This window comes from Bos indicus x Bos taurus, chromosome 26, assembly GCF_003369695.1.
Source record: "Bos indicus x Bos taurus breed Angus x Brahman F1 hybrid chromosome 26, Bos_hybrid_MaternalHap_v2.0, whole genome shotgun sequence".
Classification (NCBI taxonomy): Eukaryota; Metazoa; Chordata; class Mammalia; order Artiodactyla; family Bovidae; genus Bos; species Bos indicus x Bos taurus.
In genome coordinates this window covers 41138411-41156273 of record NC_040101.1, presented here as the reverse complement: position 1 = coordinate 41156273, position 17863 = coordinate 41138411, and the positions used below count along the sequence as shown (strand labels likewise).

Below are 17863 nucleotides of genomic sequence, written 5' to 3'. Positions count from 1 at the left end.
AACAATATTGGAGTGGGTTACTGTACCTTCTTCTAGGGGATCTTCCTGACCCAGGGATTGAACCTGCATCTCCTGCACTGTAGGTGGATTCTTTACACCTGAGCCACTAGGGAAGCCCCCTTTAAATGTGTAGGAAACATGAAATCAAGACAATGATATTTGAAAGGTGTCTCCTTTTTTCTTGACCATACTTTCTCCTGTCCAGCCCCTAATACATTATATGAACTTATACAGGACTGATGATGTCTTAAATTGCTCATAAGGGTGAAAGAAGCAATTAGCCTCAAAGTTCCTCCTAATCCTAAAATTTCATGATCTATTGACACTCATGCTTTTATCCCAGTATCATTAACCAGGGCCCAAGCCAGGACCAGTAGACTCAATGATTCACTGACTTCTAGGAGCTTATAATCAAGTTGGAAATAAAAAAGACATTCATTTGGCAGATACTGACTGAACAATAACTATGATGTGTGGGTCTACATGGAGATGTAGGAGACACGGGTTTGATCCCTGGGTTAGGAAGATCCCCTGGAGGAGAAAAAGGCAATCCACTCTAGTATTCTTACCTGTAAAGTCCCATGGATAGAGGAGCCTGGTGGGCTACAGTCCGTGGGGTCTCAAAGAGTCAAACATGACTGAACACAGCACACGGTGGGTCTGTATGCAAAATGGTATTTGATGCTGGGTGGGGATGGAGTGGCCTATAGGAGCCGTTTTCTCTGAATTTTATGGCTTAGTGGGGAAGACACTGAAAAAATAAGGATCACAATAAAATCTGATGAGTACTTTGATAGGGCAGACTGTGCCAAACAGGCCTAACTGGAGGAAAAAACTCCCATTAGGGTACCTGTTAAAGATACAGATTCCTGGGCTCGATCCAAAGAGTAAGAATCAGAATCTTCCCAAAGGTGCCTCTTGTTTGTGGTTCAGTCGCTAAGTCGTGTCCAACTCTATGAGACGCCATGGACTGGAGTACATCGGGCTCCTCTGTCCTTCACTAGCTCCTGGCATCTGCTCTGCCTCATGTCCATTGAGTCAGTGATGCCGTCTAACCATCTCATATTCTGCCACCCAATTCTCTTTTTGCCTTCGATCTCTCCCAGCACCAGGATCTTTTTTCAGTGAGTTGGCTCTTTGCATTAGGTGACCAAAGTATCGGGCCTTTAGCTTTGGCATCATTCCTTCTAATGAATATTCAGGGTTGATTTCATCCGGGATTAACTGCTTTGATCTCCTTGCTGTCCAAGGGACTCTCAAGAGTTTTCTCTGGCACCACAATTCAAAAGCATCAATTCTTTGGCACTCAGCCTTCTTTATGGTCCAACTCTCACGGCCGTAAACAACCACACTTTTTTTTTTTTTAACTCACAGTGTTCATTAAAGAAAGTTTGGAAAACATGGTGAACAAGAATGAGCAGGACACTGTGGGAATTCACAAGTACAGGAAACAATCAGTAATAGCAAGGTCTAAGACACTGTGTCTAAATGTGGTTATGTGTATGGGCCCTGAAAGCATACTACTAAGGCTCACATCTCACCATCACCACCAGAAATGGAAATAATAGTCTTTAGAATTGTTGTGAGGATCACGTGAGTTAATCTCATAATATTAATATAGAGAGAGTAGCACAGTTATAAAGTGAAAGTGAAAGTGTTAGTCGCTCAGCTGTGTCCGACTCTATGGGACTCTATGGACTGTAGCCCACCCGGCCCCTCTGTCCATGGAATCCTCCAGGCAAGAATACTTGTGTGGGTTGCCATTCCACAACCAGAGGGCAAATCATGAATCACAAGACATTCACCGTATCGTGCATAACGCTTCATTATTCTCCCAACTGGGAGAATGTAATAATCAACTGCCAAAAACACTAGCTCTGTTTTTCCTGTAAAAAGGAAAATAGGGGAAGGGAAAAGTAGATAAGGGAAAACCCAGACCATGCTGCAATCCAAAGGGAAGTCTTTCAGGTTAGAGATGGTTCTATATTGATTCTACGAGTAGACATGATTGAGAAAGAGGGACAGAGAGAATGAGAAGACAAGAACAAAGGAATCCAGAGACACAGGGCTGCTGGTAGTCTGCACGAATGTGCGACCTGTAGCACAGCTCTAGTTCTGTCACTAACTGCTATAAACTTTTGGGTAAATTAGTTAATTGTCATGGGCGTAAATGGAGTTTTGTGAATTATATTACAGATAATTTTATATACAGCCTGTATTTCAGTCTTATTCATAGTTCTCGACCCAGGGATGGAACTTGTGTCTCCTGCTTTGCTGGCGGATTCTTTACCCTCTGAGCCATCAGGGAAGCCCCCAGTTCTCTGGAGTTAAAAAATTTGGGGGGAAACTGCAATATATACGGTATCCACTAGATGGCAATAGATAGCTTTGTAAATGGAGGTCTTTCATAGAAATTGAAGATGACTAATCATTGGAAAAGACCCTGATGCTGGGAAAGATTGAAGGCGGGAGGAGAAAGGGATGACAGAGGATGAGATGGTTGGTTAGCATCACCGACTCAATGGACCTGAGCTTGACTAAACTCCGGGGGTTGGTGATGGACATGGAGGCCTGCCATGCTGCAGTCCATGGGGTCACAAGGAGTCAAACACGACTGACAGACTGACTGAACTGACTGAACAAGCAAGCAACACTGTTTAAGGTTCTCCAAAAACAGAGAGATGACACTAATTTCTCATACTGAGGTCCTTATTGAGATTTATAACATAAAGAGAAATCACATATTTTTAATCCCTTTCTTTTAGACCCACAGGTATTCATGGGTCATGTTAGGACATTCTGCTTTTAACCTTTACTGCTAGAGTGGGTTATTTCATAACAATGAAGTAAACACAGAATTATTTGCATGAAGGCCAATTCTGAACTGAGCTGGAACAACACCCCAAAGATCCTTGCCCTCAGTCAAAAGTACTAAGTCAATCATTTGTAAACTTTTTCATCACAAAGAGCCCTATATGTTCTCTCTTATCACATCCAAATCTTTGGGGCCCCAGAGATTGTGGGACCCCATAGACTGTAGCCCACCAGGTTCCTCTGTCCATGGGATTTTTAAGGCAAGAATACTGGAGTGAGTGGCCATTTCCTCTTCCAGGGATTCTTGCCAACCCAGTGACTGAACTCGATTCTCTGGCATCTCCTACACTGGCAGGCAGATCTTTACCACTGAGCCACCTGGAAAACCCCTAAAGAGCCTATGTATCCTACCACTAAAAAAGAAAAGGAAAAAAAAGATCTATTTTCCTTTTCAGCAAGATACACTTTTAAAATGGTGTAAACATTACATTTTTTATAGTAAGAGTAAACTACCTTTATTTTCAAAGTTATGACCGTTCAAAAAATTATAATAAAGAAAATCATCTCAAAGTAGTAACAATGCTATTAAACTATTTTCGGTAGATACAGAAGAAAAAGCAGTGCATCTTTTTATCCTTTTTAACTTAAAAATATTTAAAAATCTTCCCATGTTAGTAAATAAAATGATCACTAGTATCTAATAGTTCACAGATAGATATTTACAAAATTTATGGAACATACTTTAACTGAAATGTCTGGTCTTCTGTGACAACACTTTGTTTCACAAACTGACAGACATGGCTCTATTTAAAGATGAATAATTATTAGGCAGGAACCTATGCAGAGGAAAGGAAGACAATCTCTGATAGAACATAATAGACACTAACAAATAAGCTGAGGAAAAGACATATTAGAAAATATTTTCCTAGGAAGCAGATTAGTTCAACAAATACTCAGGCAATGAATGACCTAAAAACAGTGAAGAGATCTATGACCTCTTTGAAACAATATCTCAAGGAAGGGAGCAGAAGGAATACATTTGGAAGCAACATGGATGACATAGAGGAAGGCTAGAAATAGAAAGTAAAAAATAACAGAAAGACCAAAGTTGAAACTGAGTTGAGACAAACAGCAGATATTTGTGTACTGAATTTTTTAAGATACTCTGGGATCGGAATAAATAGAACAAAGATAAATTGTCATTTAAGTATTAAAAGGAAACTGAACTGAAAATAAGGGAAAAGCTGAATCTTCAAATAAAAAACAGAATAACACAATCTGTGAAAAACTGACACAAAGCTATTAACAATAAGATATATCTTTATGAAATTACTGGACTCAAAAATAAACAAATAAAAAAGTACTTCTAAAATATCTCCAAAAGGCTAAAGTAAAAAGGATGTACCAGACAAATGAAAATACAAGAACGAACATCTTACTTATCAGTAAAGGTTGATGTGAAAGCAAAATAAAATAAAAAATGACACTAAAGAAAGAATTTAAGTTAAAGGGTATAATTTTAATGGAGACATATTATGAATCAAATAATATAGTATCAAAAATTCATAAAGCAAAATTCACCTCCCCAAACCCCAGGAAACCAGCAATACAGTAATAGTAGAATTAAGTTATCTCTCTAAGCCCAACACAGTTCAGCCACTCAAAAAGTAAGACTATAGATGATCTAAATAAAATTATTGATTAGCAGGCCCTTGAACACCTTAGGACTCAGTCTATGTCATGGTGTGATATTTTGTATGTCATTTAATACAAATATTGAGAAATATTTTTAAAATGCAACACTGAAGGGTCTCTCATCACATACAAAGCTATGTTGCTTTAAAACCTGGAATATGCAATTTATAATACAACCGAATACATTGACCAATAACCACGTTTTAGTTAAAAGTTACAGTATGTTATTTAACACTGTCTCAAAATCAATTCCATTTTTACAGAATCCATGATAATAAATTATCCTACTTTAAAGTGACTTTGGCAGCACACTAGATACAGATGCATGAAAGAGATCTTTGACGTTCATTTTCTAGCTTGCCTATGGCCATATAATAAATATTCCAATCCTTTTTATATTCCTGTCTCACACTGTACTGGAAAAGAAGCTATATATTGTTACTGCATGGTAGAATTGATACTCAAGCTGCTTTCAAGATGAAATATCCAGCTCCATTCTTACTCAGAGAACAAGCTCTATTACAGTTCTAAATCGAAGATCTAGAAACCATACTTATTGCCAGGTTTCTTTCTAATGGTGACAAAAGGCCATTTCTCAACCAAACCCAATGTCACCTTCAGTCACGCAACAAAGTCAAAAGTGACAGGCATGTCACATCCTTGCGGTCTGGCCACCATCACCAGACTCTGTTTTGTTCCAACTCATGGAATTCAAGGCAATATGAAGTATCAACCAGAAAGCAATGACTTTGACGTGTCAGGTTCACTCAAAACACGACGAAGGTCAGGGGAATAATCAGTTAAACCTGGCACAAGTAGACGCAAAGCAGAGCTACAGAAAAGCTTTTCTTGAGAATCCAGGTAACAGGGAACTCTGTAGAGACAGAAACTAGCTAATTGGCTGCTTAGAGCTGGGGGCAGGGATGGAAGATGGAGGGATGGAAGTGAGAGCTACTGACTGTGGGAATGGTTTCATGTCATTGGATATCTGAAATAAATACCACTGAAATACACACTTCAGGTAGATGGGTTGTATAGTATGTGAATTAGTCTCAAAGCTGTTTTTTATGAAAAGAGGTGGGAGCAGTCAGGTAAAGGGTGAGTCCAACAAATTTCAGTCAGGGAAGAACCTGAGACTCACACTCAGCAACAAGTCAAGATAAAGTTTACCATGTTTGTCACATAATGAATGTTTACATCATAAAAATCTTTTTTTCCAGAATGGCCACAAAGAGACTGTTCTTCTTTTGGGTCAAACTACTACATCTCCCTCAAAAATATTTACTTCTTAAAGGCAAGAACAAAAAGAGGAATACTCAATTCTTAATTTAAAAAAAAAAAAAATCTGGATTGCAGTTTGACCTAGACTAGTATCATGAACCAGGCCGTAGTATCTGTTTTTAGAACATGCAAATCAGTAGAACCCATATCTACCCTTTGCTAAGACACTTAAGCTGAATTCACTCAGATCAGAGAAAGCCCAGCCCCTGAGGTAAACAGCGCGGGCTGAGACTCACAGTTGGTGATGTCACCTCGAAGCTGCAGAATCTGAGGAGCAGGCATTGTGAGGACAACGATATCAAACTGCTCAGAGGAGCCCGTTTCCCTGGAGACCTCCCACTTGTTGTCTCTCAAATTGATCTGAGTCACACGCTGTCTGAAGCAGATATCAGCACCTGTTCCAAAAGCAAAATCATGCTCACATAATCAGGATTTTCCACACGAATGAGGGGGAAGAGAAGTCACAAACTGGATCCATTCAGATAAGTAGAGTGTGAAGTTCATCTTCTACAGCTTCCTGGGCTTCACTTTCTGTCTCACGTAATGGGACTCCCTCCCTTCTGGTACTGCTACACTTCCCTATCAATGCCCGCTGAGGGGAAAAATACTGCTACAATTAATAACAATAGTAACCATGGCTATATTTCATTAATCATCTACTGTATGCCAAGGCTATGCCAAACACTAGATATACATTATACCAATTCATTTCACAGAAAAGGAAACAGATTTAGAATTGTCATGCCATGATTTAAATCCACATCCTTCGGACTATAAAGATCACTATCTTGGGGGAGCAAGTATCAGATCAGATTAGATCAGATCAGTCGCTCAGTTGTGTCCGGCTCTTTGTGACCCCATGAATCGCAGCACGCCAGGCCTCCCTGTCCATCACCAACTCCCGGAGTTCACTCAGACTCACGTCCATCGAGTCAGTGATACCATCCAGCCATCTCATCCTCTGTCGTCCCCTTCTCCTCTTGCCCCCAATCCCTCCCAGCATCAGAGTCTTTTCCAATGAGTCAACTCTTTGCATGAGGTGGCCAAAGTACTGGAGTTTCAGCTTTAGCATCATTCCTTCCAAAGAAATCCCAGGGCTGACCTCCTTCAGAATCTTAGTAAAGGTGTTAAGGATTCTTCTCTCCGGTAATATTCCTTATTAAAAATACCGATATTGCCTATTAAACCTGAAAAAGTAACTCTGTAAGCAAAATCCAAGTCTCATCAATAGATCAATTATCTTAATTAAGAAGAATCAAAATTAAGAAAAAGACAATCTGGAATATCCTCTCTTTTCCCTTCTTTGCACTTACCACAAATACATTTTAATAATTACTTGAGTACTTATATGATTGGTATTTTATTCCCTTTTAATTTGTCAGCTCCATGAGTTTACACCTATTTTTTCTATGTATAGTATATAGTACACAAAGTATTGTACTGGGAACAGAGGTATTTAATCAATATATGTTTAAGAGAATGAATTATGAACTGAAAGCTAGGAAAATATAATTGGATCATTAAGTCCCCTTGGTATACTAGTTCTTACTTCACATTCTGGTTTTCAGAAAACTTTCATTTTAAAATAAATCTCCTTTTATTTGGCATCATGAATAGAAAGGAAATAAGTGAAAATGGAATAAAGGGGGAAAAAAGGACACTAAAAGACCCTGCCCACCATTGCATGTGACATCTCATATTCCTAGCTACTAAGAATCCAGCTGAAGTCCAACCTTGGCATCCAGCTCCCTTTCCATAGCTATTCTAGCTCAGTGTGAACCTTCTCATCTCCATAATCACTGCCTTTACCTCTCACTCGGACACTGATTCAACGTATCTCTATGTTTTAGATATGTCTTGCTAAGTCGCGTCAGTCGTGTCTGACTCTTAGCAATGCTATGGAGTTTAGCCCACCAGGCTCCTCTGCCCATAAGATTCTCCAGGCAAGAATTCTGGAGTGGACTGCCATGCCCTCCTACAGGGGATCTTCCCATCCCAGGGATGGAACCCGCATCTTACATCTCTTGCATTGGTAGACAGGCTTTATACCACTAGTGCCACCTGGGAAGCCCTAGATATGTCTTATCAATCCCCAAATACTCTTGGGCTCCTCCATGTCAGCTCTTCTCTAGATCTCATACACCTTTATATCTTTCATATTCCCTTAAATAACTCTGCTGCTGCTGCTGCTGCTAAGTCACTTCAATCGTGTCCAACTCTGTGCGACCCCATAGATCGCAGCCCACAGGCTCCCTGTCCCTGGGATTCTCCAGGCAAGAACACTGGAGTGGGTTGCCATTTCCTTCTCCAATGCATGAAAGTGAAAAGTGAAAGTGAAGTTGCTCAGTCGTGCCTGACTCTTAGCGACCCCATGGACTGCAGCCCACCAGGCTCCTCCGTCCATGGGATTTTCCAGGCAAGAGTACTGGAGTGGGGTGCCGTTGCCTTCTCCTAAATAACTCTACAATATAGTAATTACAAATTTTAAAAATCAAATGCAAATAGAAGGACTGATGCCTTCAATCTCTTTGAGGCAATTAGAGTCATTCAGTTCAAAGAATTAGAGCAAGGGTTTGTAAATAGCATTCCAGCTTGCCTGAGGGTTTCTCTAAGGCTCCTCTTTAGAGAACGTGCAAATAATTGGCACTTTGAACTCACACCCACCATTCCCTTTACTCCAACCAGAGCGGCTCCACTTCCCTCTCTTCATTTTCTTCAGGTTGCCTCACATGCCCCTCTCTCTAGTCCTGGCCCTGATCCAGACTTCAAGTAAGTCAACTGACTTTATAAACTTTATGCAGTTGTGTTTTTACATAATATTCCCTTTGAAAACAGCATTACATTGGTTTTCTTTTTGGTGGTCACTAGGAGGGTGTGGTTAAGAGAACTGAAGTACACCAACTATTAACAGAAATTCTTCATATCCAGTCAAATGCCTTAGACATATATCCCAGTGGTCCCGAAGTGTTCTGCAAGATGACTATCCGTGGTTCTCTAGGTGTGGACCTCAGACCAGAAGCACCTTGGAACTTGCTAGAAACACAAATTCTCATGTCCCAACTCAGACCTGAATAAGAATCTGGAGATCAGGCCTAGTAGTCTGCATTTAAGAAGCCTCCAGGTTTGTTACCATGCACATGTAACAGTGTGAGAACCATGGGGGTAGATAAATAGACCCAAATCTAACACTGAAACTGGCAAAGCCACTCAAAAACAGCATTTTCCAAGAATTAGGGGCAGTGGTATACCTGCTCTAACCAGGAAGTTTTCCTTTCCAATTGTGATGATTCAAGTTTCTGGGAAAGTGGCATTTCCTTGTGAAAGTAACTAATAACTTTTGAAAGGACCACATGACCAAATGTAAGGCTCTGGAAGATCATTTTTAAACAGCCAGAAAACTACATAAATATTTTCAGTCTGAGCTTAGTAAATGTCACCATGTCCCTGTGTTGCATATAATTTTTCAGAGGTTTCTCACTGTATTTAGAATTAAGTATAAAATCTTAAGAGTGTTTACAAAGCCCCTTATGATCTGGCCCCGCCTTACTCTTGAACTTCACCTACTGTTTTCTCCCTCATTTACTACCCTCCAGTCACAATGACCTTTTCATTCCATAAATGTACCATCTTCCTCCTATTTGAGAATAGTTTCAACTTGATATGCCCATCGCATGCAGTTCTCACCACTCAGCTCTCGGCCTAGTTCACTCTTGCTCACCTTTCAAGTATCTGTGAAAACATTAGTTTCTTAGAGATGCTTTTCCTGACACATCTCCCCTGTCTCACTCTTCTCAGACGCACGTTAGTTTAGGTCCTATTACTAGAGCTCACTCATAACGCTCTCACTTTTTCTTCTTAGCATTTATTATGTACATTTTTGTGTGCATGAAATCAGTTTTTGTCTTTCCCTCCAACTATGCTCTACATTAACAAAGGTGAGGATCAATGTATTTTACTTAACACTGTTTCCCCAGCAAGTATTTCATAAAAATTTCTTAAAAAATCTACAGATAGCTACAAAGATATCAAACTACAAAGAAAATTTAACCATTTTACAAAGGCAAATACGTTTCTGTTACATATTTATTCAGTGCCTATCCCCTGCCTTCCTCCATGTTAGAAGATGTTAGTCACAAGTGTTGGTCACGTTCAACCCTTTGTGACCCCAGGGACTGTAGCCTGCCAGGCTCCTCTGTCCATGGAATTCTTTAAGCAACAATGAAGTGGGTTGCCATTTCCTTCTCCAAGGGATCTTCCTGACCGAAGGATACAACTGGTCTCCTGCATCGCAGGCAGATTCTTTACCATCTGAGCCACCAGGGAAGCCCCTCCATGTTAGAGAATCTAAACTAACTTTTCTCCAATAATTTCCTACAAACAGGTTTCAGTTCAGAACTACTGAAATGGACCAGTAAGCAGTGTCTAACTATAAGCACTGCTTAAAGTTCACTGTGGAGTGCTTAACCAAGGCTCCCAGGTTACCCTCTACCTTCTCTCTGAAAGACACTGTTATGGATGAGTGCCATGATCACCTGCCTAGGAGCCATTCTGAGACAGAACTGCCCAGGCTTAATTCCTTTATATTAATTTTAGAAAGAAAATAAACACAAAAGTAAAAAGGGAGAATATGATAAAATTAAGTATTGCCAGAAAGAAGCCACACTAGCTGATAGTATCTGCAAATTAAACTATCTTTTTCTAATAAATCATTCCAGTTGGCCAAAAAGCTTGTTCAGACTTTTCCATGACAGCTTATGGAAAATCCCAACAAACTTTTTGGCCAAACCAATAAGTTGTCCACGTTGACTTTCAATTGTTAGTCCATGTCCCTTTTTGAAGTAGATGGTAAAATAAAAATAAATAAATACAGCAATAGTTCTTCCTATGGTGAAATGAAAGTGAAAGTGAAAGTCACTCAGTTGTGTCTGACTCTTTGCAACCCATTACAGTCCACAAAATTCTCCAGGCCAGAATACTGGAGTGGATAGCCATTCCTTTCTCCAGGGGATCTTCCCAACTCCAGGACAGAACCCAGGTTTCCCACATTGCAGGCAGATTCTTTACCAGCTGAGCAACAAGGCCAAACCAAATAAAAGCTTCTCACCCTGTCCTAGAAACTAAATTCATCCTCTTATGAATGATTTAATAACATGGGCCTTATTCAAAAGCAAAAGGATTTGGCTCATCACTGTTCAAATGTCACAGAAGGAACCATCATGTGACTGATCCTCCCGGGTGCATAAAGAAATAAAATGGCAAGACTCCTTGGTAGCCCCTTCCTTCCCCCTGGGGCAGGGACTAATCAGTGAAAGAGGGGACCCAGGGAAAGGGCTCAATAGTCTATTCTCTTGAACCAGGGTGGGATGGGAGCATCCTCTCAAACTTTAGGGGAAAAACCAGGAAGGAAAAGATGTTAAATTGGAGGTTTGAGGCCTTCTCATTGTCCTCCATGGGATCCCCAAGAGGAAATGACAACAGGGTCATCTTAAAGAGAGTGCTGGCGTCTTACTTACTAGTTAAGCCATTATAAGCAATGTACTTAACTTGTCTGAGTCTCATTTTTCTCATTAGTAAATGAGCATAATGATAACTACTATGAATGGCTATAAAATAGTTAGAAATGATGTACGCTAAATGCCTAACACAACATCAGATAAATAGCTTTTAACAAGTGATAAGAGTAGTTTTTGTTCTCCTGAATTTCTCCTACTCCTACAATAATGACAACAAATAAATAAAACAGAAAAACAGAAAAATCACATTTTATTTACTCAGAAGACAGCATTAATTGGGAAAACAGGAAGTGGGTAAAATGAACGCCAATAAACAGTTTTCTCTGCAATAAGCTTAATGTGAACACATGAAACCATAAATGAGAATAGAACACAAGTGGCATGTGCCTATTTCCTCCTACCCCCTCCCACTCATTCTGGAAAACTGGTCTATTTAAATATTGGCTTTAGAGATTTGAACCTATTCTAAAGCATACCTGACTGGACATACCCCTTACAGATAATTTCCTTGCAAGTCTGGTCGCAAACTAAATAAAACTGGTTGTATCATGAGATTGTAAGGGTGCGAACTCAACTGATACCAAAATGTAAAGCATATTTTGGAATGACCTGGCAGTTTGGGTTGTTATACACTGAGCACCTGCAAAGATCAGCTTCATTTAAGAAGATTATTTTTTTAAGCTGACATTTATCAAGAGATTTTTAAGTATATGGGCTATTATTTGCTTGAATTGGCAATGGGTGGATTATATCCTTTATTCTTCACAAAACTTTGCATTAGGTATTGTTACTGCTCTCATTTTTCCAACGAAAGAACTAAAGTACAGATTTTAACACTTTCCTAATATTACACAGCTAGGGAAGTGTGGTAGAATGTGAATTTGAATCCAGGTCATTCTGACTCCAGGGACACTCTCAAATTTCATTGTGGAAATACTAAAATAGGATAGGAGCCATTTATAGGTAGAAAGATTTAAAGAAGTCTAAAGAATGTTTAAAGGGATATAGGGGTTTCCCTGGTGGCTCAGACAATAAAGAATCCGTGTGCAATGCAGGAGACCCAGGTTCAGTTCCTAGGTCAGGAAGATCCCCTGCAGAAGGGAATGACTACCCACTTCACTATTCTTGCCTGGAGAATTCCACAGACAAAGGAGCCGGTGGGGCTATAGTCCATGGGGACACAACTGAGTGACTAACACTTTTTCGAAGGGATATAATTATAAAATTTTAAATAGTATAGATGATTTATAAAACCTCTAATAATAGATCTGGGTAGAGGGTGGACAGACCTCTTGAAACATTACAAAGATAATATTAAAATAAACTAAGAAAAAGTTTATATACCCTCAAATTATGTAGGCCTTGAACTCAATTATATAAAAATTATTTTTTTAAAAAAGCTGAAAGTATGTCACAGAATGAACTTACGGCTCACTTACATATTACTGTGACACTTTTCCCTGCTATTTTTCTGTATTTTCCAAATTTTCAACTATTAGTAATACTTTTTAAAAAGTTACTTAAATATTTCACATAGTGATAAGAAAATCTAAAGTACTCATGCTTTCAAGAGTGTACAAATTCAAAGTATAAAGAGGTTTTTAGGAAGAACTGGTTACACTACAATGAATAAATATAGGTATATTCATATATAGGGCTTCCCAGGTGGCACTATTGGGAAAGAACTCACTTGTCAATGCAAGAGATGTAAAAGACATGGGGTTCAATACCTGGGTTGGGAAGATCCCCTGGAGAAGGGCATGGCAATCCACTCCAGTATTCTTGCCATGGACAGGAACCTGGTGGGCTACACAGTCCACAGGGTTGCAAAGAGTCAGATGTGACTGAAGTGACTAAGCGCGCGCGTGCACACACACACACACACACACACACACACACACACACATATAAGAAATCTAAATCTCTATCATTTATACCTACCTACTATATACCAGGTACCATTAGATTCTATGTGAGCTACAAATAATTAAATATGACCTCTTCTCCCAAGAGTTTCCAAAGCAAAAGAAAACCAAAAACCATATATTATCCCAAGCACCTAACACAAAAAGGATGTAGGTGCGATGTATTCAAGGACTGTCCCTTAGCTATATGATGGCAGGAACTTTGGTTCCTATATCCCTAGTGTCCAAAACAGTGTATAGTAAGCACTCAGCAAATGTTTATTGAATGAATAGGTGTATGCATATATGGATGGCTAGATATATAATACAATTAGTAAGTACTTGGAGATTCTAATATGTATGTACATCTAATTTGGGTTAAGTAAAAGTCATGACGGAAATGAGAATTTTTTTTAAAGTTATATGGCGGCAATATATGAAGCTGATGACATTCTACAAAATATACAAATAGCGTCATCATCTGTGATGGTTAATTTTACGTGTCAACTTGACTGAGTCATGAGGTTCTCATACATTTGGCAAACACTATTCTGGGTATGTATGTGAGGGTGTTTGGGAAGAAAGTAATACTTAAATTGGTAGACTGAATAAAGCAGGTCGCCCTCCCTAATGTAGGTGGGTATCATCCAATCAGTCACAGGCCTGAATAAAACAGAAAGGCTGACCCTCCCACCAGTAAAAAAGTATTCCTGTCTGATAGCCTTTGAACTGGGACACTGTTTCATTCTCCTACCTTCAGACTTGGACTGAAACATCTGCCCTTCTTGGGTGTTGAGCTTGCCAGCCACCAAAACTGGAACTGAACCTTCAGCTCTCCAGGGTCTCAGGCTTTTGGACTGAAACTAAGCCATCAGCTCTCCTCGATCTCTAGCATGTCAATTCACCCGGCAGATCTTCAGACTTGCCAGCCTCCAAAATCACATAAGCTAATTCTGTACAATAAGTTTACCTATCTATATAAATATATCTTTTCAATTCTGTTTTTTTCTGGAAAATCCTGATGACTACACCATAACATTCTAAATCCTAGATGAAGAAATGACCTTGCCTGGAATGGTATTTACTGTATCCTCATATTGTATATTCAATCTCACTGCCTTCTCTCATGCCCAGTATCGGGATTCGCAGGCTTCACAATAAGTAATACTTGTGCTGTGCTGTGCTTAGTCGCTCAGTCATGTCAGACTCTTTGAGACCCCATGGACTGTAGTCCGCCAGGCTCCTCTGTCCTCGGAATTCTGCAGGCAAGAATACTGGAGTGGGGAGCCATTCCCTTCTCCATTTTCCCAACCCAGGTATCGAACTCAGGTCTCCTGCAATGCAGGCAGATTCTTTACCATCTGAGCCACCAGAGAAGCCCAAGTAATATTTGATGTAGTTCAAAACAGTAATTATTCTAGAAATAGCTTATGAAATAAAACAAAGTCTCAACTTACACTTTTCCTCAACGGTCTTCAATTAGGCATTTAATTATGATTTTAATAAGTCTATTTCTGTTTTAAAGGATAAATCATTAATCGTCTGGGATTATTTGTCATGCTTTTCAGAAAAGTCCATTTTAAAACATTCATCATATACATAAAAACATGAAAATCCTCATAGAAACTGGGCAAAGGTTATAAGACATTTACAGAAAAAAAATGCACAGACTTGGTTAGCAAAACAAAGGGGCATAAACTCACTCATAACTAAGTAAATGCAAATCAGAACACAAGGAAATATCATTTCAACCCATCATACGGGCAAAAAATTGTATTTTCCATAATATCAAGATGTACAGAAAGACATGTTCTCATTCACTATTGATGATATATTCCTTAACAGGAATAGATGGCACAACTTAGTTAAATAAAAAATGCACAAACCATTGACACACCTCCTATACTGTTAGGAACTGATGCTACAGATATACTTTCAAAAGTGTGTCAGAGTTAGAAACTGCAGCAATATTGGTACTAGCATAAAGCAAAACAATCCCTAACTCCCCAAACAATCTACATACTTAACAGAAAGTTAACAGTTAAATAAATAATGATATATATATATATACCATGTAATACTGAACAGGCATTGAAAAGAATGAAGAACACTGAGTTTGCTGATATGAAAATAGACCAAAGATATGATTCAGTCAATGATTATGTATTAGTCAGGGTTCTCCAGAGAGATAGTATCAATAGGATAGACATAGACATAGGTAGAGAGACAGAGATAGAGATTGGTTTATTATAAACATAGATGAAATAAAGCATAGAATGGCTTATATAAAATAATCTCATCTATGTTTTAAAAAAGAATATATACAAACATCTATGAATAGGGAAATAGAGATAGTCACGTAGAGCAAGAGATAGATGCATAAACATTTTTCTGGAAGCATATATAGGAAACAGTGATTAGGGAAAGAAAACTAGCTATTGAGTGGTGCGTAGGAGAACATCTATTTTATAACTTTCCGTACAGTATTAATATTTAATTATGTGTATAACTTTTAGTTTAAAATGCTTACTCTAAAAGAAGGCAGAGAAAATTTTATTCTCACCTGATTGTTTTAAGTAATGGTTAATAATTGAAGAAACTCCATGAGGTGCTACAAAGTTACAGTCTCCTTCTTTCGTCACCATTCCATCAATAGGAGAGATCAGAGGCTTCAAAATGCCACCAGCTAACAATTCATCATAAAAACTGAAACAAATCAAAATGTATAACATAACTATACATATACTTTTAGCTCTAAACATTATACTCTCTTCAAAGAATTCTTTGAGATTATAATCCTAAGTAAAAATCTTCTTATAAACAACTCAACATATGTTTTGTGTTAATAAGACATAATTTTGGTGAAGAATGGAAATATTTTGAGAATCCACAGTCTTTTGCTGATTGTACTCAAAGGTCTACTTTCTCATATATTTCAAAATTAAAATTAGTGAAAATAAACAGAAAAGTATTCATTACACCGATTTTGAATCTGGTTACGATTTTACTTCCATCACAGTTATCTGTCCTCTTTCTCAACACCAACATAGTTAACTTTTATTTATTGAGCCCTTACCATATTCCATAGAACATCTCACCTGATCTTCACAACTGGAGAGGCATGTTTTACAGGTTTCCCACTTTACTCATGTAAATCTTTTATTGCTATTAATACTATGATCAATGATGATGATATAATTTCACTATATTACAAGAGTCAAAGCTTAACTCTGTTAAAAATGGATGATTTGTATCTTTTTACATCCTCAACCAGGAAGACTTGATTCCACTCCTTTCAACTAACTCACCTTTGGTGTATTTTGGCATAATGAGGAGTGCAGGTGATATACTGGGCACCCAAGTCCACTGTGCTCTGTGGATTATGAGGACTGCTGGCTGTAGTCATTCTTCCTCCTTGAATTAGTCCCCAGGAAAATATCTTAATATATCAGAATGAATATTTCACAATTAACACTGATCACCCCAGGTTACACCAATGGATAACTTACAACTGTTTCAGAAAACATATTTTTAATTTTTGTTTTACTTTTAGATTTCATAATAATCAATATATTTTAAAATTTTGTTTTCTCCAGATTCCAGAGATCTAAAAAAAAAAAAAAAATTGTTTGCCTTTTAAATTGAAGGTTTTGTCATCTAACACTGTTAGGAAGTAATTAACAGAGACAATTCAGTCAGGGGGTGTGAGATATTTTTTTAAAGAACACATGAATAATACAGCAGCCTTCAGCACTGTGCCTGCTGCATCTACGTACTGATCTGAATAAAGGGAATGAATGAACTGACCAAAGAAGGCAAAATAATGAATGAAATGTCAGAATGAATGAATCAACGAATGCTTTCCCTCTTGCTGTCAGGTTTCAGGAGAGTGACAGGATTCTCTCAAGTAGATAGATCCTCGGAAAGTGGTGGTCAATGGGCACTGGAGGATTCTCATAATCTAAAGAAAGCTGCCAGGGTACACAGCAGCCAAGGGAAACAATTCACTTCTTGGCGACAGCGGCAGGCCCAAGCTTTGCAAACTACAGTCAGGATGTCTCCCAGGCCGCTCGGGCCTCCCAGAGAAGTGCTCCGGTATCCCGCCCTGCCCCCACCCGCCCCACCGCCCGGCCTGGGTCGCCGCCCCAACTCGCGCCCACTCTTATGGCCGTCCCGGGCGCCGGAAGTCTCCGATCACGTGATCAGGCGCCCGCCGACCTGCTGGGTGTTCCCCCGAGCCTTACTCGGAGAAGGCCCACGCCACCTTAGAAGCCGGCGTACCCGCCGGCTTCCTTTCCCTGGCTTCTGTCCGGAAACCACCCACCTGAATCCCCGGCCTTGTCCCATACAGTGAGGCGCAGAGGACTGGACGCCTCCCTCCTCAGCAGCGCCGCGCACAAGCTTCCCGTCAGCCCGGCGCCCACGATCAGCACCCGCGCCATGGCCCGCTGTCTCCGCGCCCGGGTGGCCGGCCTGCAGTCGGTGGAACCGCCGCCACAGCCCAGCGGGCCAGAGCTGTAGGCCCCGTGCTCCCGGCCCAGCTCGGCCCCTGTGCAGTTCCCTGGTCAGCCTGCAGGGGGCGGAGAGGAGGCGACTCGGGCTGAGAGAAGGATCAGCACGGAAGACAAGCAAATCTTGGCCTTCCTCTTGGTTTGA

At 39.6% G+C, this 17863-nt stretch overlaps 1 protein-coding gene across 2 annotated transcripts in view; it reads right to left on the bottom strand.

The window, feature by feature from the left end:
• The window catches only part of RNLS (renalase, FAD dependent amine oxidase), a 277521-nt gene extending 259820 nt beyond the window's left edge, over positions 1-17701 (bottom strand). Inside the window, exons 1-4 of one of the 2 annotated variants that reach the window (XM_027529542.1) lie at positions 17532-17701; positions 16516-16621; positions 15771-15913; positions 6027-6185 (exon numbers count right to left, since the gene is read on the bottom strand). In XM_027529542.1, coding sequence (XP_027385343.1) covers positions 6027-6185; positions 15771-15913; positions 16516-16621; positions 17532-17649 — 526 coding nt within the window. In that variant the 5' untranslated portion in view covers positions 17650-17701. Of the gene's footprint in view, positions 1-6026; positions 6186-15770; positions 15914-16515; positions 16647-17531 lie in introns of both variants that reach the window. The other variant, XM_027529543.1, reaches the window with a different exon arrangement.
• Positions 17702-17863: the final 162 nt, after the last annotated feature.